Here is a 22,867-nt window from a genome sequence, read left to right as displayed (position 1 = left end):
ATAAATTCTACATCTTTGTGTTTATGATTGTCCATCAATGACACATTGTATATACCAAATATTATTATATATTTGATATTATTTATACAGACATATGGAATGACTAAAATCAAGAGAGCTCAATTGCATTTTAAAAACTGAATTAATACAGAATGGTTAGCTCATTATGAAACTATATCTACATTTATAAATAATTAATTGACTCCTTAATGTTAAGCTTAATGACCTGTAACTAATATATTTTTAGCTGTACATGAGAATAAAAGATTGATCTGTTTTGCTCCAACATAAAGATTAGTAAAGATACATTTGCTGGACTGGGGTTGTAGCTCAGTGGTAGAGCACTTGCCTAGTATGTGTGAGGCACTGGGTTTGATCCTCAGCACCACATATAAATAAGTAAAATAAAAGTATTGTGTCCATCTAGAAGTAAAGAAAAAAAAAGACGTTTGGGGGTTGGGGTTGTGGCTCAATGGTAGAACACTTGCCTAGCATGTGAGAGTTACTAGGTTCAATACCCAGCACTGCATAAAAAAAAAAAATAAAATAAAATAAAATAAAGCTGTGTCCATCTGCAACTAAAAAAAAAAAAAATTTTAAAAATACATCTGGGCACTGGATTTGATCCTCAGCACCACATAAAATATATAAATAAATAAAGATATTGTGTCCATCTACAACTAAATAAAATTTACCAAAAAAAATGATACATTTGCTTTGCTCAATTTAATTTCAGATAGATCAGAGATATTAAGAAAACATTGCTCCATAACCATATATACCAGTAACTTTTTCTCAAAACCAACATATTCACTGCCATCTGAAACAAGATTTTAACATTTTGATCAATATCAAAATGTTTGAATATATATAGCCATTCACAATTATTTAATTAACCTGCTTTATTTTTTGTTCATGGCATTTATTATTTCTTGATAGTTGGTCATATATTTATTAGTTCATTTACCTATTTAGTTAATTGTCCTTCCTCACTAGAATATAAGCTCCATGACAGTAAAAATCTTTTCTTCTTTATTTATTTATGCATCCTCAGCACCTAGAATAGCTTTGCACATAGTGCTAAATGAATATTTATTTAGTAGATACATAAGTAAATAATGTAGGTATAGAGACATAATGTTATCTATGTCGATGGACTAAAAGAAAATTCAGTTATCTCTGGATGCAAGAATAACAATAATTTTCATTTTAATGTTTTTTTCTTTTTTCCTCTATTCTCTAACTATTCCAAAGAGAACAGATATTACTTCCATAAAAATCATTTAAAACGCATCTATTGAATCTAATTATAATGGAAAAATTCATATCTGGATATGAGATCATTGAGTCCAGTGTCAACAGTGCTTTTATATCCTATATTTTGATATAAACTTGATTACTCATAACAAGCTAATTGGCAATATATGTCTACAAATTCCTATCTCTTGCTTGACCTATGCTGTTGAGATAGTATCACAATCAAGTTCTTGACCAGACACTTCCCAAAGTAACTAAACATAAAATAGTTTTTTCACCAATGGCATCTAGTAACAATTCCTGGAACTCAGGGAACTACTACCATATTGCCACTAATGGGAAGGCCAGTGAAGTGTCTAAAAGTGTAACAGGTCAGATCTAGGAGACAGAGTTGACTAAAAACAGGACTATGAACCTGGAGACAGGTTATAGAAAGTTAGTACAGTAGTCCAGGCAAGAGACAATAATAGTGCAGAGGAGAGATGGGAAGAAAAGAAGAAAATCTTCCCCCAAATGGGAAGAATTTTATAACAATAAAAATTTGTGTTTGACTCATGCCTAAACCACTGAAATATAAAGTCTGCCAGAGTTCAAATAATGTATTGGCACCACGAAAGAGAATAATTTGAATATCAAAATTAAGAGATGCCTTTCAGAATACGATAAAATATTGAAATTTTTTTGTGTGAGAAGTTATCTTCTTTATATTCATAAAGAGAAGTATGTTATTTTATTGAAAATTTTATATCCAAACAAACAACTAAATATTTGAATCCTAGCTTTTAAGGAATTTATTTATATATAGTTGTACTTATGGCCTAAGTCTTATTAAATACAAGATAAAATAATTTCCATAATGAATAAACTTATTTCCATAATGACTAATAAAAGTCAATATAAAGACTAAATCAAACCTTTTACTTATTATAAGGAATTTTGTTTCATGTTTTAAGTGGATTCAGTTTAAGTGGCCTTTGTCTCTTAAGTTTTCCTATCATTATGTTAACATCTTCCTAACTTCCTGCCTCTAGTCTTGCTCTCCTCTAATTCAGTCTCCACACAGCTACTTATACTCTTTTTTTTTTAAATAAATCTGATTATGTCATTCCTCCTACTTAAAACCTATTAGTGTGTTTCCAGCATACTCAGGGTAAACAAATTACTTCATATGATTTATAAGCCCTTCATGTTGACCTTATCTTTCATGTCTCATTGCTTACAACCACACCCCTCAACTACCATGAACCTCATCTCCATCTCTCCAGTCCACATTCTAATATCCAATTACATGTACTGTCAGTTTCTGGAATGTGACATTCTCTCTTTTGCTTAGGACCTTGGAAAATGCAGTTTCCTCTATGTGGAACAGTCTAGTCACCGATCATTCTACATTTGCCCACCTACCTTCCAGGAGATGGTAGACCTCATATCTTAGCTGAGAAGTCACTTCTTCCATGAAGATTTCCTTGATCAATAAAGTCTAGGTTTGTTGTCTCTATCATGTACCACATAGTTCCCTAATTCAGTGCCATCTCTATCTTTGAAAACTACCTTATGACTCTTCAAGTCTTATTCAAGTGTCTAGATTCCTGCTACTAGCAGGAAACTAGCAAACTAACTAAATAGTACAGAGTACAATGGAACACTTCTTCATGCAAGTTGTAACCATTACCTGAATAAAATAAGATGATGTTTTTTTCCCTTCAAAGAAAAAAAGGTGTCAAATTTTATACAGACTTACATTTAAGGACTTCTTAAAGAGCTTCCAGATTGATTTAAAATTACTGGGGACTGGGGTTGGGGCTCAGTGGTAGAGTGCTTGCCTCATGTCTGAGGCACTGGGTTCGATCCCCAGCACCACATAAAAAAACTAAATAAAAACAAAAGTAAAGGTATTGTGTCTATATACAGCTAAAAATATTTTTTAATTAATTAATTAAATTACTGATATATGACAACTTTTAAGAGGGCCCTGTACATATGTCTAATTACTCAAATTCCTATTTACTTTTATTATTAAGTAATTATTTCCTTACTATATTTTCCAGAAGAAAAAGGGGCAATACAATACAATATTATTTCCAAAACCTACACACTCACCCAAAACCCCACAATGAGAGTGATCATAGAGATGTCGTTGTTGAAGGGTAGATTTTTTGTAAATAACATGAGGATGGCCATTTTCATAACTAAAATGCTTGGAATCTTCTGTGGTGTTCTTTAAAGGCTCAATAAAATATTCTTCATCTTCTGTAGCAATAATACCATGCTAAAAAAAATAAACAAAGATTACCAAGAAGAACAATCATTTTAAACATTTGTTATCATTATTACCAAGAGTCAAAAATGAATTGATACTTCTCCTAAAATTTTTTTTTCAATGGTACTGGGGTTTGAGCCCAGGGGTATTCTACCTCTGAGCTATATCCCTCACCCTTTTCATTTTTTGAAACAAGATCTTGCTAAATTTCCAAGGCCAGCCTCAAATTTGGGATTTTCCCTCCTCAGCCTCCCAAGTAGCTAGGATTAAGGCATATGCCATTGTGCCTGGTTTAAAACATATTAATAAAAATTGTCATGTATTATTTGAACTCCATAAGGTATAAAATGTCCCTAAATCTTTAAAAAGGATATTTAAATACCTTTATATGCTATGCACTCCACTAAGTATAAATACATTGTCTACTACAACTTTCCTAACAACTCTGCTCAAGGTGACAGACCTCCATGTGAATGTTTATTTATTTAAAATTTATTTACTTTTGTTTAAAATGTATTTACTATTGAAATTGTGTATATAATGTAGCTACATTTTCTGTGTTTAAATACAGATATGTGAATAAGTTTTAGCCAATTAAAAAAATTTACAGAGGGCTGTATATCAGCCTTCAAATGCCTTTCCAGTGGAATTCACTCTCTCTTTACTGCCAATTGAATGGAGAGGGCTCCTAAGATCTAGGGGAAGTTGAGCTAAAAAAAGAAAGAAGGAACCTGGTCCCTGAGTGACCTCTTAGAAATCTGTCTAATATAAACACTGATATAAGGAAGAAATAAACTTCTATTGTGATAACCACTGACATTTTAAGGTGGAAGTTACATCAACTTATATGTCCTTAGTTAACATACATTCCTTGCATTCTCATTTTGCAGATGAAGTAACAGGCTCAGAGGTCAAGAACTTGCCCAATTCTAGACAGAAGAATGAAAAGGAGCTGGTAAAAAAAGATCTGCTATTATTCATAATGTTCCATTGCCTTATACCTATTTTCTAAGCCAAGTACTACTCAGTTATCATATCTCCCATTTAAAAATTTCTCTAGCCCAAATGAAGTACCTTCACTCTCCTCTGAGCTCTACTAGAGTTTAGATATCATTTTTTCTCAATTTATGCCACATTGTTTTACTATATCTCAAACCTAAAGTTTTATTTAAATTTTATATAACTTATAACTGCATGTTTTATCTTCCCAACTAGATAATTTGCTTTCTACAGGCAACATGTTATGTCCCATTTCTTTGCATCAGAGCCATAGAAAATATCTCATATGTAATAGGTTTCAAATAGAATTTTATTAACAAAAAGAAATAAGATGGTAAAATTGACCTGCATCAAAAATAAGAACTTCCAAAAAATAATAACTTCCATGCTTGTCTAACAGTGTTTTCCTAAGAATGGCACATGTGAGGATCGCTCTTAATCCAACTAATTTACCCTGTAACACCGGATAAAACACAAACTCTATGGGCTTATTTCCTCAGCTGGAAAAATGAAAGGGTTGGTCTAAATTAGTGGTTTTAAAACAGCACTCTGGGGAGCCCTAAGGGTTCCATGAAAGTGCCCTCAGGGGATTGTCCCAGACAACAAAGGAAGACCTACAGGGCTTGGATTCTGGGGTTTAGAATCAGCTGTGCTTTTATTAATCTGTATATTAAGTTTCCACATAACATTTCATATGAGAAAAGCATTTTGCTGCTTTAAGAAAGAAAAAATAGTTGAAAACCTCTGGTCCAGATAATCTCTAAGATCCCTTTGAATTCTAATTCTCTAAGATCCTATTTAGAGAAATGCATGTTAAGTACAACATGCTTGTTAAAAAAGAGAAGACATAATTGGAAATGTTCTAACTTACAGATAAAGTTGAAGTCACCTATAACCCACACGAATGAGTAGAGGAATGCAAAAAATAAAGCCACCCTTAGTTAATTCATATTATTTTCACCATTGTTTGCACTAGGAAACTGAGCACAGTACCTCCAGAAAGGAGGCAAGTTTCAATATGAGTTTTGATTAATAGGAAGTATAGAAAGTAAAGTCTAAGGTACTCTGCAGAAAGGGTAAAATAATCAGAACTAATTTCACACATGCCCCACTCCTGCCTATTAGTCCCCACAAGAAGCCCAAGCTGCATCCACTGAATTCTATGAGTCATATGGTTATGTATGTCAGATTTTCAGATCCCATCTCCTCTACTCCTAAAATCACAGTGGTCTCTGGGCAGCAGAGAGTTGAAAGGGCCCAGATAAGAAAGTCATGTTACAGCAAGTAAATGGAATCAGAAGGCAGTAAGTAAACAAAATCTGTAATTTAAAGAATGGAAAAACTTCTGAAAGAGAAATCCAGAAAGTTCATGTTAGGTATTCTGTAAAACATTTACCCATCTTTTCTTTGACATAAGTGCTTACATCAGCACAACTTTACAGATGAGAAACTAGATGGAGCAAAGTTAAATAACAAATTCATTTGATTGTCTTTGGAAACTACTCTCCTAACCACTATAGTTTTATTAGCTTTTCCTCTAAAGACTGTTTAAGATTTTATTTATCCACTCATCAAATGGGCTTTGGATATCTACAACAATGAACCAAATTGTCAACTCTTATCAGAATGCCTCCTGCCTAGTGGGAGGAGTTAGAAAAAATTAATTAATTTGATAAATAAAAGATATACCAGATAGTGATAAATGAAAAAGGAGGGAAAGGCTATTTTAAAAGACAGATAATCATCAAAAGTGAGGGCATTATACAAATATTTTAGAATAGATGGGGGAAATTCTCTCTAAAAAGGTGATATTTGAACAGAAACCTGCATAAAGCCAAATAAATGTCTTGGGAGGGGCAGAGAGACTGGGAAAGCAAATGAAAAGGGAATTAGCTAGGAGCATCCTTGTGTATTCAAGAAACAGCAAGGAGTTACACAGGTTGCAGAAAGAGAAGAGGAGAAAGATTACAGGATTAGAAAGGGGCTGGAGGTCAGATATGGAGGACCCGAGTTAAGGTAAAGTCCCAGGAATTTCTGCATGCCTGCAAAAGCCCTGCTGTTGCTTCCTTCAGCATCAGCATTCAGCTATTTGCCTCAGAATCATCAAAATTAATTTCACAAATTTCCCCACTCCCTGTCTATTAGTTCCTACAAGAAGCCCAAGCTGCATCCACTGAATTCTACGAGTCATATGGTTATGTAACACTTTAAGTCATATGGTTACTAACACTTTAAAAGTTCTTTAATGGGTCTAATAAAAATTATCTCATAATGCAGATGAATATAAATAATGATTTTAAAATATGCAAAACCTGCAACATGACATGAGTGTGATTTTTATTGGGGATAAAGTCACAGGTACTGCCATTACTATATTGATTTGTACCTATATTTTGTAATTGAAGGAAATGTTAAATTTCAAGGTTAAAAATTAGTAAAAAAAAAAAAAAAGATGTAAAATTTCCCCATTCCAGTTCACAAACCCCTTGAATTTCATTTATGGACTCAAGTTACAGACTATTAACATAGATGGTATCTTTAATCCCTCCCCTCCCAACTCCTTGACCTCCTCTCCTTCAAATATCTTCTTCACCTTACCTCAGACACTCATGCCTATGGTCAAAACCTAGACTTCATCATTGTCATATTTACAACCTTCAATAATCTCTATTTCAAGCCTCCCATTTTCTATCTTTCCAGCACTGCCCTTCTAATATCCCAACTCCAAGAAACAGTTCTTTTATCCCAATCAAGAGCCTCAATTAATTGATCTTCATGCTTTTCACAGTACTTCACTTCATAGGCTCATTTCCCTCCTAAACCAGCTTCAGATCATTTCCAATTATTTCCAATTCCTATGCCCCTTTCTCAATTCATTAACCCACAACCCTAATTAAATTAAACTATGCTAGGCCTGCATCTTAATAGCTGTACTTACCCAGTGAAAATATACCAACTAGTGAATGGTTTCACTTTAATATCACCATTCCTCATTTCAACTCTACCCTAACACTCCAAGGCAACAATACTATATTTCTCTAGTTCATACAGTATTCTACACTTTCCTGGATAAATATTTCATGCTTTCTTCTCCTTCTCTCTGTCTCTATCTCTGTCTCTCTGTCTCTCTCTGTCTCTCTCTCTCTCTCTCTCTCTCTTCCTTTACAACCTTGTCCTTCCAACTTCCCTTCCAACAGACAATATTGTACTACCTCCTACAAACTCCCCCAAACACAAGTATCCACTTACCTGCATTCCCCGTCCATATACTCTGTTTTTTTCCTGTTATTGTGCATGAACTTTCTATTCTCCTGGCTAAGAATAATTATTCCCTCTGTGCAGATGATTCCATCCCTTCTTACCCACCAAGAACTTCAGTCCAGCAATTTGCCATTTCTCTACACACTCATTTCCATCTCTATCAAAACAAAACTTTGTCTGACCCCACTTCTGCATGCTGTTACTAACCATTTCTTGCTTTTCAAAAATCCTTGAAATAACTGCCTATATCATCTTTTCTCCCACTCCCTCTTAAATCTACTCCAGTCAGGTCTTTGCCTCTCTTCCAAACTCCACCATGACTTTACCAAGACTACTTTTGTCAAGGTTTCCAATGACCTCCTCATTTAAAAAGTCAGGTTTTAGTGTTAAACATACTTTAACTCACTAGCAGCATTTTCCTTTTGAAATACTTCATTCTCTTGCTTTCCAGAACATTTGCCTGGTCTTCCTTCAAATTTTTAATTACTCTGTTCTTTGATGTTTCTGCCACCATTCTCTGACCTCCCTGACCTCTTGGAATATCCAAAGGCTAAGTCCTTAGACCTCTCCTCTGTTCTACCTATATTCCTTCCTAAGCAATTTTATATAATCTCCTGTTTTAATTATATATATATATAATTATAATGTTAAAATGTTTTGACTAAAAACATTTTAACATTATAATTCATATCTTTCCCTGAACTCCAGACAAGTATATCCAATACCCTATACAACATCCAAAATTTAACATGTCCAATTGAATTCATGATGTATACCCACAACTTACCCCTCACAGGTAACTTTCAATCTTTGTTAATACCCAATCCTTTCTCATCTCAGTTGATAGTTATTACATTCTTCTAGTTGCTCAGAACTCAAGCTTGGAATTATCATTTATTTTGTCCTGTTTTAAAACCTGACATCTGGCCACCAGTTCCCTTTGACTTCATCTGTTATATCTTCTTCACTTAGCTGTAGCCACAGTGGCCTCCTTACTGTTGCTCAAACACTTAGATCAAACCTCTGTAATTAAGATATTTCCACCTGAAAATCTCATTCCTCAGATACCAGCATTTCCTTTTTCATTTTCCTTAAAGTCTTTGTTCAATACTTGTTCTCCTTAGCACTTATCACTACCAACATGCTATGGTTTTTATTTGTTTATCTTATTTGAGCCTCCTCCACTGAAATGTGAGCCATATTATAACAATGATTTGGTTTTTGTTCACTGTTATACTCCTAGCAAAAGGAACTGTTCCTATCAGATGGTAGGTGATTATAGGTATTTGGTGAATGAATGAATGAATGAATGAATGATGGAAAAGGGAGAAAAACAACTGCAGACATAATTAAATGAACAGAAAGTCTAAGAAGTCACTGGGCTTTTCTAACTACCTAAATGGTCTTTATTATATTCACAGCAATTGAGAGAAAATAACTTTTCATGATGTTAGAATATAATGAAAAGAAAGTTTTCTTGAAAATTAGAAGTATAACCACTCTAACTTTTAAATCAATTGAAGGGAAAAAAGGCAAAACTGAAAAATCTCATAGAACCTAGAATAAAAAAGGAAAAGATGGGGGCTGGGGATATAGCTTATTTGGTAGAGTGCTTGCCTAGCATTCACAAGGCCCTGAGTTCAATTGCCAGCACCACCACTTAAAAAAAAAAAAAAAAAAAAAAAAAGGAAAAGATGGAAAGAGAGTGAGACAAAGAGAAGCAGAAAACCAGTCCCAGAAAGAGAAAGGGAAGAAAGAAATAAGGAGAGAAAATTATTAAGGAATTCTTTTTAACTTTCTTATTTTAAAGGAGGTTCTTTAAATTCAATATCAAGCAAAGAAGTGAAAAGAAACCCCACATCTAGCCACATGACAAAATTCCTAAAACAGGAAGGAAAAAGAGAAGAACACATACATACACTTTCACTGAGGGAAATCTTTCTTTTTTATTTAAAAAATTTTAAAAGAACAAAAGGACTATAATCAGACAAGCAGCAGACTTGTACCTGCTGCCCAAAGTAATCAATGCAATTTTTTTAGATCTTAAATGTTTTTCTTTTTAAAAGACATAAAACCATAAAGATATATTTGTTACCCTCTAAATTACCTTTCCCAATTCTACAGACCATGGCTCTTAAGGAAAGTGACTTTTTAATCTAGAATTCCATGTTCAGCTAATTATCAACCAAACATGAAGTTACTTTCAAATAGTCAAGGACTCAGGAATTTTACTTCCTAGGTACCTATTTTGAGGTAATTATTTGAAGGTGTTCCTCAGCAAAATCAGGATATAAACTCAGAGAAAAGAAGATGTGGAACTAAGTTAGGAAGGATGAAATCCCAAGATAGGACATGTGCAATAGCTCAAGAAATTAATTAACCAGAGGGAACCAAGAAAAATGCTTCCAATAAGATAGAAATGTATACCAAGCAGTAGATGGAGACTAAGGAACTACAAAATTTGGTCACCCAATAAGGAAATCATATTTTTTCCTCAATAAGAAAAAATAAAAGTAATTATAAACTTCAGGAAAACATCATCTGGATACCCATAGTCCAGATAGAAAGCAAACTAAAATGTGACATTATTTGGAACAAGTGATAAACTCTAATGTTAGAAACATTAAATTTTGAATGGTGATGGGGCTGGGGATGTGGCTCAAGCGGTAGCGCGCTCGCCTGGCATGCGTGCGGCCCGGGTTCGATCCTCAGCACCTCATACCAACAAAGATGTTGTGTCCGCCGAGAACTAAAAAAAAAAATATGAAAAAAAATTTTTTTTGAATGGTGAAATAGTTGTAACACTGAAAATTATGGATGAGAAAACACTAGTGTGATCACTGCATTAAAAAAATATAATTTAAAAAGAGTTGACTAACAATGATAGCCTTTGAAAAAGTAAGATTTTCTAAAAACTTGTTTACATATTCTACTTGATTAAAAATGCATCATGACTCAAAATAAGAATGAAGGGGAAGGCTACTAAAACCAGTGGGTAAACATATAATGTAAAACAGAATATTTACATAGTCTCAAAATATCTGCTTATAAATTCCCTATTAATCTCAGAAAGAAAACAGTCAAGTTAGTGGACAAACCTGGCAGATCACAATGAGAAACAAAGTGAAACAAAAAGGTATTAAAAATGGGAAAGAAAACAAGAGACAGAAAGTCTTCATGGGGATTAAGGAAATACGGGTGATACCCTGCCGTCTCCTTAACTGTAAAAAGAGGTCTCATTTTCAATATTATCGATTTTGATTCATCAAACAGCATCTTTCATAGTTTCATACACAGTCACCTATACTAATGACTCTCAAATTACTTGTTTCTGGAATTGACTTTTTTCTAAACTTCATAGTTATTATGAAGTATCCCAAATGCCGCTAGAAATCTTTAGCCTGTATTTCTACTAATTCCTCACATTTACTCTATCAATGTTATTCTCTACATCTCTCTCTCCAATCTGACACTCTCCTAGCCCTCTTTCTCAATGAGTAACATTCGTATACACCTTGACCCAAAAGAGAACTTTCAGCCATCTTCAATTACTTTCTCTCATTCATCCCCCTTTCAATTCAATTCTATTTCAATTTTTAAAATTCTTATTAAATATCTACTATTCACTATGTGCTTTATTATGTGCCTAGGAATAAAAGATTAATAAGATACAAATCTTTTAAATTTTCTTTCCAAAATGTGGTTCAAATTCATTCAATCTTCCCATTCCTAAGGCCATAGTCTTTGAATAGACTCTCATTCATTATCTTCTCCATATTCTAACTCATCTATCTGCAGTCACTTCCCTCAAATCCACAATGGAAATAGTTCTGTTTTTTTTCTAAATCTCAGATTTTTTCATCACCCAGTTAAAAATAGCTATTGCATAGTTAATGTTAATGCCAAATATAAAGGACTTAGTTAATGACTAGGAACAGTATTTGTCTGATAATTAATAGCAAGTGTCATTTCAACGTGAGAAGTTTTAGAGCACATTTATTAAAAATCAGGTTTTTATGTATATAGTCCTGATATTGCTTATGGAGAAAAGAAAATATAAATAAATATGCTCAATACATGTTTTTGTAGGAATTAAACCCAAATTTAAAAATGTAAATATTTACATTGGCTCATTTTACTTAACAGTTATATAAAATGGACTATCTAAGCAAGTTCCCATATATATATGTATATATCAATCTATAGTGAAGTTTTTTTCCCTATAGTTCTTGTAAAACTTATTTAAACTCAACTCTAATTATAGAGTTATTTTATATTGAAGTGTATGTAACAACATGTATATGAGATAGTAAGGAAGAAAAAGATTTTCTGAAAATACGATGTAGGCATAAAAATACTTATACATTTTCCACAAATAAATCTTTAATGTAATATCTACATTTGCCTGAAAATGGCAAAAACAGAAGTAGAACCAGGGGAGCACATTCTGATTTGCAGCCATTACTATGTGCAACTGTAAACCATGTATTTATCATTAGACTAGAATGGACTCAAATGCCTGGCATAAAATCTATACTCTTGAATCCATTGTCTTGTAAAATAAAATTATACCAATCTCCATATAAATGTTGGGTGAAATTACTTCATAGACATTGGCATAAAACATTTTGCTTTAAGAATCATAACCAAAATTAGGTCATAATAATTTTAAGATGTGTAACCTATAAGAGAAAGATATAGAAAAAATCCTAAAGAGGCAACAGTGTTATGGTTTCCTATCATACTCAACTTATATACAAACATACCCTGGACTCTTTATCAATAACTGGGTTTTGCTTATGCATTTAAAAACATCTCATTTAAACACAAAAACTTAAATTTAAAAGGAAATCTGAGTTCTCATTCATTCCTCTACTATAATAAAGAGTTTTAAAAGCTGTCCTTTGAAAAGTCAATACAAACATTATTAAAAGGATGATCAAAACTAAAGGCATCAGAAATAATGTACAATTTTAGAAAGTTATCTTTCTACTTAAACCAATAATATATATTGTTTTAATCTAAGGAAAGACATTTACATTGTGAACTTGTTTTCCCATCAGAAATTTAAAATTATAGTATCTACTTACCAACCCAATACAGTTGCTTAAAGCCACTTTAGTTGTACTACGTTGATCTTGCAAGTATCCTGTGTAATGACAGTTGTCTAAAAAATCATGTTTCCACTGGGGTCCATCTTTCCCCCAATATTCTACTGTAAAATGTTTGGACACAAAATTTGTATTGAGAGTCAAGTTTAGGTGAAAGTGCTTGCCATAGGCTGAAAGTTTAAAAAATAACTTAGATACTGCCTGCTGTGGATCAATAGGGTCCATACTCCGTCTTCTCCTTGAGTGTTTATCATTTTTCACAGTAAAGCTGAGAAAAGCTCCATTTTGATCAACCCTTATTGGAATAGTTAGCTGGTAGTGTTCAAGATAAGTCAGGAATTCCTCTTTGTAATCACAAGGCAGAGAATCCAGAAAAAACACATGGAAGAAAAGAAAATTTAACAGAACAAAGAAGCAGCAATATAAACAACTATGTCAGTTAAAACTATGCATCATTATTATATGTGAGGTATGGACCCAAAAATGTTATATTAAATAAAAATTAAAGAGTTAAAGTTTAAAATCTAAATATTAAGTTTTAACTATTTAATTCTTCAAAACAATATTATTTTGAAATTATTTGTGAAGGACTAGTTCTCTTTTTTAAATTTCATTTTTAAATTTAATTTTTTAAAACATTGATTCTAAGAACTAAATTCTATAAGAAGTATGAACGTTTTCCATGGAAATAAAAAAACAATGAAAAGTACACCTATGTAAAAAAAAGAGTTTAGCTCAGACAAAATCTGTATTTGAAAGTTATTCTAAAAAATTTATATAGAATCTCTATAGCCTTGTAGAATTAAAAAAAAATCATCAGTGGGAATGTACAATGCTGTAGCCACTTTGGAAAACACTTGGATAGTTCCTCAAAATGTTAAACATGGAATCACGACATGATCTAGCAATTCTACTCCTAGGTACATACACAAGAGAAATGAAAACACATATCCACATAAAAACCTGTATGTGAATGTTCATACCAACATTATTTATAATAGCCAAAAGGGGAAATAACCCAGTTTTCTATCACTGATGAATAGATACACAGAATGTGGTATATCCACATAATGAAATATCATTCTATAATAAAAGGAAAGCAGTATTGATACAAGTTATGACATGTAATAACTGTCTTCATAATAAAAATTTCTTTTCTCACATTATAAAAACATTATGCTAAGTAAAAGGAGCCAATCATAAAAAACTATATATCATATGATTCCATCTATATGGCACATCCAGAATAGGCAAATCTCTAGAAAGAGAAGTTCAGAATTAGAGGTTGTCTGGGACAGGGATAGGGATTGTTTGCAGCAAATTTGGGAGTGACTGCTAATGGGTGTAGGTTTTATTTTTAGAGTAATGGAATATTCTAAAACTGATTTGAATGATGGTGGTACAACCCTGAAAATACTAAAAACCATTAAATTGTATACTTACGGTGGATTATATATGTGTATTACATTTCAATAAAACTATTTTTTTTTAATTTGAAGGACTATTAAACATTTTTCGCATGGGATGTACTAAACATTATTTATCTACCTTCTTTTATTTTTAACAATTTTTTTCTTATATGGAGCTAATTATAGAACCTAGTACTTTATCAGAAATTTAAAATTATAGTATCTATTTACCAACCCAATACAGTTGAATGCTTTATCACTAAGCCAAACCCCAGCCCTCTACCTTCTTTTTAACGCCTTCCTTCAGGTAGGTTTACCATTAAGGAAACACAAATGTCTATCTATTGCCTTACTGCCTATATATGGAGTTCATCCCACAAATACAAACTCCCATGAAACTATAACCAAATAGAAATAAATTGAAAGACACTGCCTATTTCACTTTTACAAATAAGAGTTTATAGTAAATGCTATGGCTTTGCTGATCTACTTTGAGATCCACAGTGTTTACATGTGGACTTTTAGACATGTGCAATTTGTAAATCTTGAAAATCTAATTCAATAGCACCAAAAAATGATTTGTTGCTAAGGATTCATAGGAGAAAAATCTAAAATGTGTACCTTTCAATAATTCTATAAGGAATAGACTGGTCCATGGAAAGCAAAATGACATTTACTTTTGGGACCATTTTTGTTAAGATCATTTCTATGACATAAAGTTCAATCCCATAGATTAAAAACTTAAGGATTAGAATTTTAAAAATTTGAATTTATAATTCTAACACTTTTGCCCATATCTTAGACCTTAGATCAGAATTCTTCACTTTGGAAAAGTATTTTTTCATGAATTAAAAGGGTTCTCTATCAGAATTTATCTGCTTTCTTCATCTTCCTTGGATTCTCTTTGAAAATGATGTTGACTACAAACCTTAGCAATGAATGAGCCTATTAAAACTTAGGATTCAGAAGCAGCATCTTGGAGGTCTATCATTTACCAAGAAAGACTAGTCAACTCTAACATTCACAGGAAATTAAATAGACTCTTAGTAGGACAACTTAGACAGAACTTTAGAGCTCTTAATGTTTCTAAAACTAGCACCTAAATGACAGAGTAGGCCTCTGTTCCTATCATTAGAGTCCCTGAGAAAGCGTTCACTCCAACTAAATATTCAGAACTTTTTCTTATCAAATTATTAGCAATATTTTTTTGTCAAGTTGCAAAAGCATGAATCCTACCTTGAGAACTGTATGAAAGTCTGTGGTCGCTATGAAATTCCGATGAAGCCATGACGAGGCTCAAAATCCAGGTCAACGTCTTCCACACAATTTCCATAATTTAGAAAACTGGATGATTTTTGGAGGGCTACCTATGTGCTAAAGAGTCAACACCATACCAAAATCGAAGCATAACAATTTTATTTCTTTAAAACTTCTTTCAAGTTAGTTTTTAGATGTTCCACTGTTTAACAGGTTCTTTTTTCCAACATCCTGCACTTTCTTCTATATCTGGATTCATTTTCTCAATCCGAAATGAAAAAAATAATGATAGTAAAGATTTTCATAAGCAAAGCATTAGGCTGATTAGTTACTAAAGTATGGCCATTTTTTAACCTAGAAAAACAAAAAAAAAATTAAGTTAACTGAAAAATATTCTGAATGGAGAGACCTTATACATTATTTAATGCTTGCCAAAGACATAACTGGAAAGTATTTTAATATAGCCAAATTAGACCATTGTTGTTCTTTATAGTCTAAATAAACATTCACAAGATTAAATGCTGAATTGGAGATCTAAATGGTTAGCAGGATAATGTCACAGCTACGCAACAATCAAAGAATGAAACTGAAGAAGAATTATATTTTTTTTAAACTTCGAAGATCACAATGGATGGGTACAGTGAGATAACCTCCTTTTCATAAAATAAAAAATAGACTGACTTCATATTCTAAATCATTATATGTATCAGACAAATAGTTTGTGATTCCATTCCTTAACAGGTTTTTTAAGCCCATTCCTATCCAGAGACTGCTGTGTGGCTTTATAAGGCACTTATCATTTATTCTGACAAAGCAGATGTACAAATACAGTGACATTTATCAGCTGTGTGTGAACACAAACTCAACTTCTAAAAAGGTGAACCAAACTTACTGTAACTCTTGACTTTATTGGCAGTCTTATATGACTTATAAGGCAATTCAAATAAGGCAATTCCAACTCTCTAAAATGTAACTGAAAAGAAAAGAAATTTTAAAAGTTCACTTCAGGAATCACAACAGATTTGAAGTCCTATCTCATATATTTTACTTTTGACTAGAAACCTCACTCATAATCCATGTATTCACATTTTACTCAGAATACTAACATACTTGGGTCCCTGATTTTCTAGCACACAGCAGAGAAAATAAAATTTAGGAGAAAATAAACCGGGCACATGGCACCCACCTATAATCCCAGCATCTCAGGGAGCCTGAGGCAGAAAGATCTTGAGTTCAAAGCCAGCCTCAGCAACTTAGGAGGCCCTACACAACTTAGCAAGACCATTTCTCAAAATAAAATATTAAAAAGGCTAGGAATGTGACTCAGTGGTTAAACACTCCTGGGTTTAATCCCTGGTGCCATTAAAAAAGAAGAAGAAGAAGAAGAAGAAAAAGAAAAAGAAAATAATCAAGGAACTAAAAACTACCTCACTAACACCAAAACAGTGACAAAATAGGACAGAAAACTACAAAGTAGTTATAAAATCCCAAAGTAATTCAGTTTGGGGTAGAGGCAAATCATTCTTAACATAGTTTAATAGTTTCCATTGTGTATAAAACTGTATTATTGCTCAATAACTGATTTTCATGATACTATTCCTACATCAGAAATTAAATATTGAATTATTATTATAGTAAGACAAACTATTATTAATAAGATAGGGAAGAACACAAAAGATGCTAGGAAGATTTTTCATCACAAATCCCTAAAAAATGGGATAATAATTAATGCTTACTTATTATATAATTTCTCATTTGAAAACAGAAAAGTAAATGAATTAATAATTAAATGAGTAGTGGATAAAATAAAATCATTTTAGGCATGTAAAAATATCTATAGTTAACTGGAAAATTAACTTATGTGGAACACTTTATTCTCTATGTTGCTAGAAATATGGGTTCTTCAACATATAAACAATCACAACTATATAAAATTCCTGACATCTGTCTCTACAAGTTATTAAACTGCTAAGCCTTGGGAAAACTAATTCATTAATCAACAAATATTGTCTTACTATATTTAAAAGATGATGTTATAACAACATCAGAATACAGAACGGATTAAGGGATACAGAGAAGATTAAGATACAATCCTTGCCCTTGAGGAGCTCATAATCTAAAATAACAGAAGAGCTCAAAGCAGACTGATAAATGCCATAATGACATTATAAAAATTTGTTATAGGCGATCATATGAAGGAGATGACTTTTAAGACAGAGAATAATAGATTTTTTAAAAAAAGCTTGTGAAAAAAGTAGTATTTGAAATAGGTCCTGAAAATGAACTAAATTTCACAAGTCAGATTATTGGAGGTAATCATTACAAATAGAAGAAATATATTCAGGAAAGTCCTGGTGGCAAGAGAAAAAAATGGAAATAGCAAGTGGTATTAATAATAATGTTAAGTAGTAAATTTGATTTCTGTGCAGAAGACTAATAGGTAATATCGGGTAAGGAAGTTAAAGGTCAGTTCAAAAATAAGAAATTTAAAACACATATTAACTTCTTTCAACCTTAACTCACAACAATTTTGTGACATAGATATTGTACCATGGTAGGGCAGACTCTGATGTCCTCAATGCTGACTTATGATATCCATACCCCCGTGGAATCCCCTAAACCACCACTTTGAATAATTTAATTCTAACCAAGAGAATATATTCACATTGAGGAGATATCATTTCTTCGGTTAGATTACAAAAGATTCTTGCTTCCATTTTGCTAGCCAACTCTGTTTTTGTTAGTTTAAAGGAAGCTGCTGTATGAAGACCTAGAAGAAAGGAATTGAGAGCAGCTTCCAGATATTAGTAAGGAACCAAGGCCCACAGTCCAATAGTATGCAAGAGACTGAACCCTGCCCACTGTTATGTGAGCTTAGAAAGAGATTCTTCCCCAGTCAAGCCTCCTGTGGAAACTCCAATCTTTGCCAATGCTTTGATTGCAACCTCATGAGAAACCCTGAAGCAGAAGGCATTAAGTCACTTAGTTTGCAGTTAATTTGTTATACTGTAAATGATAATTAATACAGGTACCAATTTACAGATAAGGAAGTTGAAATTCACAGAGATCAGATTGCCAGAAAACAGGAGAGTCCAGATTCTCACACAAGTCTATCTGGCTCTAAAGCCCGATTTACTGTATTGTCCCACACTTCCAGTTTGAGGTACTCTAGCTTAAACATTCAATAGTAGTTGTATACAACCAATGTCATATAAGATAGTCATAAATGGTATAGGTTAGTTAATGTGAGTAGTTTTTAGCAACTTTACATACAATTTTTCATCTCAAATTTACTTCTACAATGACTAAATCATACTTTCTAAGGTTTTTCATGTATAAAGAGATTAAGTCACACTATTTATTCAATAACAATAGTGAAAAGAATCTATTTACCTTGGTTTCCAATCTACTTACATACAGTATCTATCCTCTAACCATAACCATGAGATATTAAGATATAATTGCTTCATTAAAATATTCACTCTTAGTATGTTTTCAAATCACTACAATGTCATAATATCTGACATTAAATGAACCCTTCATATACTTTAAATTATTATCTTCCTTTAAAGAGGTATGTATAATTGGTATATGTGAATTAATTTTCTAGTAGAGGTTACAGATTTGTTCTGAATCACTCATCCCTTTCCTCCTGTTTCCCTGGACATTGAAACTAATAACAAACTTATAATCTAGTTGGCTGGATTAAGGGAACAACTACTTTTCCCTTTGTGAAATTCCTGCTCTTTTCAGCTGCAAGGGGGTCACCCTTACCCTTCCTAAAACTGTACTGTAAACACACAAGGTAATTAAGCCAGTAGCATTAAGAGAGGGAAAAAAAATAATGTGTAACTATTTTGCCAGAAATAGACTAACATGATTTAAGATTTTAGTAAAAAGGATATTGGTGCACAGAACGAATAGGAGCTCTGTAATTAAGCAAACGAGTTAAGGTCTTGGTTCCATGGCTAGCTACAGCATCTGACACATGGGCACTCAATAAATTTGGGGGATTTTTCTCCTTCCTCACTTTCTCCCTCCTTACTTTCTTGCAAGCCTTCAGTGCTCAGTGAATGACCTTAACACTATTAGTTAGCTATAACTGACCTAAAATCAAAACTAACATATCTGACCAGTCTTAGTCACCTATACAATAAAAGTAAATGAGTTAACCTACTTTCTAACACCTGCTGGGGAGGTTAATCTACACATCATAAACAAATATGTACAAGCTCTGACTTTCTGGATATGGTTTCCAATGTTCAGACTAACACAAAACACTAGACAATCGTCCAGAAATCATAAGACATTAACCCTAATAATGCAGAAGCATTATTAGGTTGTAGAAAGTACAAAGGCTTTGAGTCCTGGCTTGACTCCAAGTTACAGACCTCTGTGGATTTGTCTTCACATCTGTAAAATCATGATAATGATATCTACTTTACAAAGGCTTGTTGAGAGAATGAATTAGGTTACAGCTGATGTAAAGTGCATACTTCACTTTAATGGCTAAATAAGCTTTAGCTCTCATTATATAGCATCATTTTTCAAAGGCCATCCTCAAAAATAGTTTCATGTTCCTCTTTCCCCTAAAAAAATGTGAAATAATTGGATATCATGATAAAGTCAATCAACTAGGATAAACTGTCTTTTAAAGAAAGAAAATAGTAAAAAAACTTAGGTCATGATAACTGTACTTATAACTATTTTAATTTTGAAAACACTATCAAAACTTTATTTTACTTTGATTCATATGTACTCTTTTACATCATACAAATGCACCAACCAGTAAAGCTAAGGAATCATTTACCTGCTTCCATGGATTAAATCTACACTACCAAACCAGAAATAAATCAAATAACTTGCTCTACAGTGATTGCCTCAGTAGTCTGCCCTGCTTGAAGGATATTACTTGACTTTTTCCTCTATCATCTTTACTTCCCATTCAAGTGATCTGGGATTAGCCAAGGTAATAATTTCCTCTCATGAACTATTATTATGGAGCTAATGAACATGTGTGATATCCTTCTTGACTTCTTTCATTCATCTTAACTCTGGTTATTTTATTCTGGAAGAAGCAACAATACCATGCACCTTTCAGGTATTTAATTTTCATAGTGAAAATCAACTTCTCATTCACTTTCCATTTATTCTTTCAACAAATATTTATCACCTTCTATATGCTAAGGATACCATTATGTTCTAAAGTATAAAGGTTTTCAGAAAATATATAAACTTTGTGAGAACACTCTCCAAAAAACGGTGTTATTAACCACATGAATTACTCAAAACTTTATCTAGTAAGAAAAGCAAATAAACCAAAAGAAAAACACAAAACAAAATTTACCCAAATCAAGCCCTAAATTACATATAGTCTCAAATTTTTTTCCCAGATAATAAGGTAAATATATGTTATCTACATTATAATTTTTTTCCTAAAAAACAGAAACAAGGTTTCTTGAGATTAGCTCAATATGTTGAGAATCAACTTTGTCCTTTGGTAGAACTAAGACAGTTGTCCACATCTATCCCTTCCTCCTTGCATCCCCATCACCACCAAATATTCCAAATATGCTATTAACTCTCCTTAATATGTTAACTCTCTTCATTGTGTCACTAACATCACAAACAGGACAAGATTTGACAGAGAGGCCCATCTTCAATCACTAGTAGCCACTAGTGGTTGATAAGGAAATGAAAAGGAAGTGGTAAGACTAGATAAGTGGAGAAATCAATCTTATTGGTACAAGGGAAGGATTTACAGTATTTCAGGTCTTACAGTTGGAAGGTTTTCCTCTTGGGAATCACAAAAATATTAATATAACTGCACAGATTTCATTTGCTGCCATTTGTAACAAATGAATTTGATTTGTTTGAACTCAATTTATTTGCCGTTCTTCAAAATGTCAAACACCAATGATCATGTTTTAAGTGCAAAAATTAATATAAACTGGACTGCAGCTACCAATTTGGTGAAACAACAGAAAAACAAAATTAATTGTCTAATTTTCCTTCAATGACACCAGTTTTATACTACATTTCTTTCCCTGTCATGAATTCAAAGGACTACCATTCCCACATCTTGAAGTTTCAGTCTAATCAACATAAGCTAAAAAGAGAGAGAGTCCAAAAAAATCTGAAAATAAAAGATTATTTGAAAATTATATTCAGTGTCTCTTTTAAAGTTCCAAGCAATGGTTCAGTTTCCTTTTTTTCCTTCCCCTGCTCTGTACCCCCCACCCCCATTCCACTTCATCCAGACAGAGGGTAACAGTCTGAGCTGCCCTGGTTGAGTTGATCCTAAAGTTAACATTCAGCAGCCCATTTCCAGACAGCAGCGCTAAATCTATTTGGATAAAACGCGTGTGACCCAGACAGTTGGCATTTGGCCCAAATGCGTTGCACCGCAGCTCAAATAAAAACAAGAGTAAGAAACTCACTCTCTTGTTCCCTCTCAGTGCGCTTTCTCACCCTCTTGCTCCCTTTGCCTCTACTATAACAAGGGAAGAAATTATCAAAGACAGAAATTGTAGCACTGATTATCAGAAAGAGGCTTTCTAATACTCCCTCCAGTACTCTTGCTCTCTCTCTCTGCAATCCCTGAACTTTGGTCCCATACACATGTATACAGACATACCCCATAAACAATGCTCCAGAGGGTTGAGTCCCAAGTGGCCAAAAGTAAATCAAAAACACACGCTTCCATCTCTTTGATTAGCCTATTAAGAGCTTAACATATCCTAGAGCATCAGGGCTACAGCTAGCACATTATTGCTACCCTCTGAGCCCAGGCATAAAATATGCACTTGTCTGAACACTTAAGACACTGACATGAAACTATAAAATGAAAGGCTTTTCTTTAGGAAAACTGGAAATCAATTTAAAACACACACATCATTATTGCTTTCTCCATCACTATTTGGTGAATAGTTAAAGGACCATAATAATCATAATCAAGTCCACTTGACAAAACATGTATATTCATATAGTAAACGTATTTTGCATGACAAAATACTTGCAAGTCCCAGAATTCTACAATGCCCCCAAACACTAGTCTAGAGTTAAAAAGATTTCTATCTGTAAAATGAGTTCAGTCAAGCTCAGTCCTTGATATAACACACACACACACACACACACACACACAGAGAGAGAGAGAGAGAGAGAGAGAGAGAGAGAGAGAGAGGTTTTCTAAGCGTTATTCGGAAGACAAGCAAAGCACAAGTTTAAAAAAAAAAGGTTTCATTGAATATTGTGAAGTCTTCCTTACCGTTTTCATCTTCAAATTCTGATAAAAAGTAAGTTTCAAACAATAG

The 22,867-nt window shown here is 32.9% G+C and overlaps 1 protein-coding gene across 1 annotated transcript in view; it reads right to left on the bottom strand.

Annotated features, from left to right (window-relative positions):
* The window catches only part of ADAMTS6 (ADAM metallopeptidase with thrombospondin type 1 motif 6), a 286,548-nt gene extending 263,690 nt beyond the window's left edge, over positions 1-22,858 (bottom strand). The window contains exons 1-5 of the mRNA XM_081281992.1: positions 22,822-22,858; positions 16,447-16,527; positions 15,534-15,908; positions 12,868-13,232; positions 3,358-3,526 (exon numbers count right to left, since the gene is read on the bottom strand). Coding sequence (XP_081138118.1) covers positions 3,358-3,526; positions 12,868-13,232; positions 15,534-15,630 — 631 coding nt within the window. The 5' untranslated portion in view covers positions 15,631-15,908; positions 16,447-16,527; positions 22,822-22,858. The remainder of the gene's footprint in view (positions 1-3,357; positions 3,527-12,867; positions 13,233-15,533; positions 15,909-16,446; positions 16,528-22,821) is intronic.
* Between the last annotated feature and the right edge of the window lie 9 nt (positions 22,859-22,867).

The sequence above is a fragment of the Spermophilus citellus genome, assembly GCF_964194105.1.
Source record: "Spermophilus citellus genome assembly, chromosome: 1".
Lineage (NCBI taxonomy): Eukaryota > Metazoa > Chordata > Mammalia > Rodentia > Sciuridae > Spermophilus > Spermophilus citellus.
The sequence above is the reverse complement of the archived record's forward strand: the minus strand, read 5'-3'. Positions and strand labels throughout refer to the sequence as shown.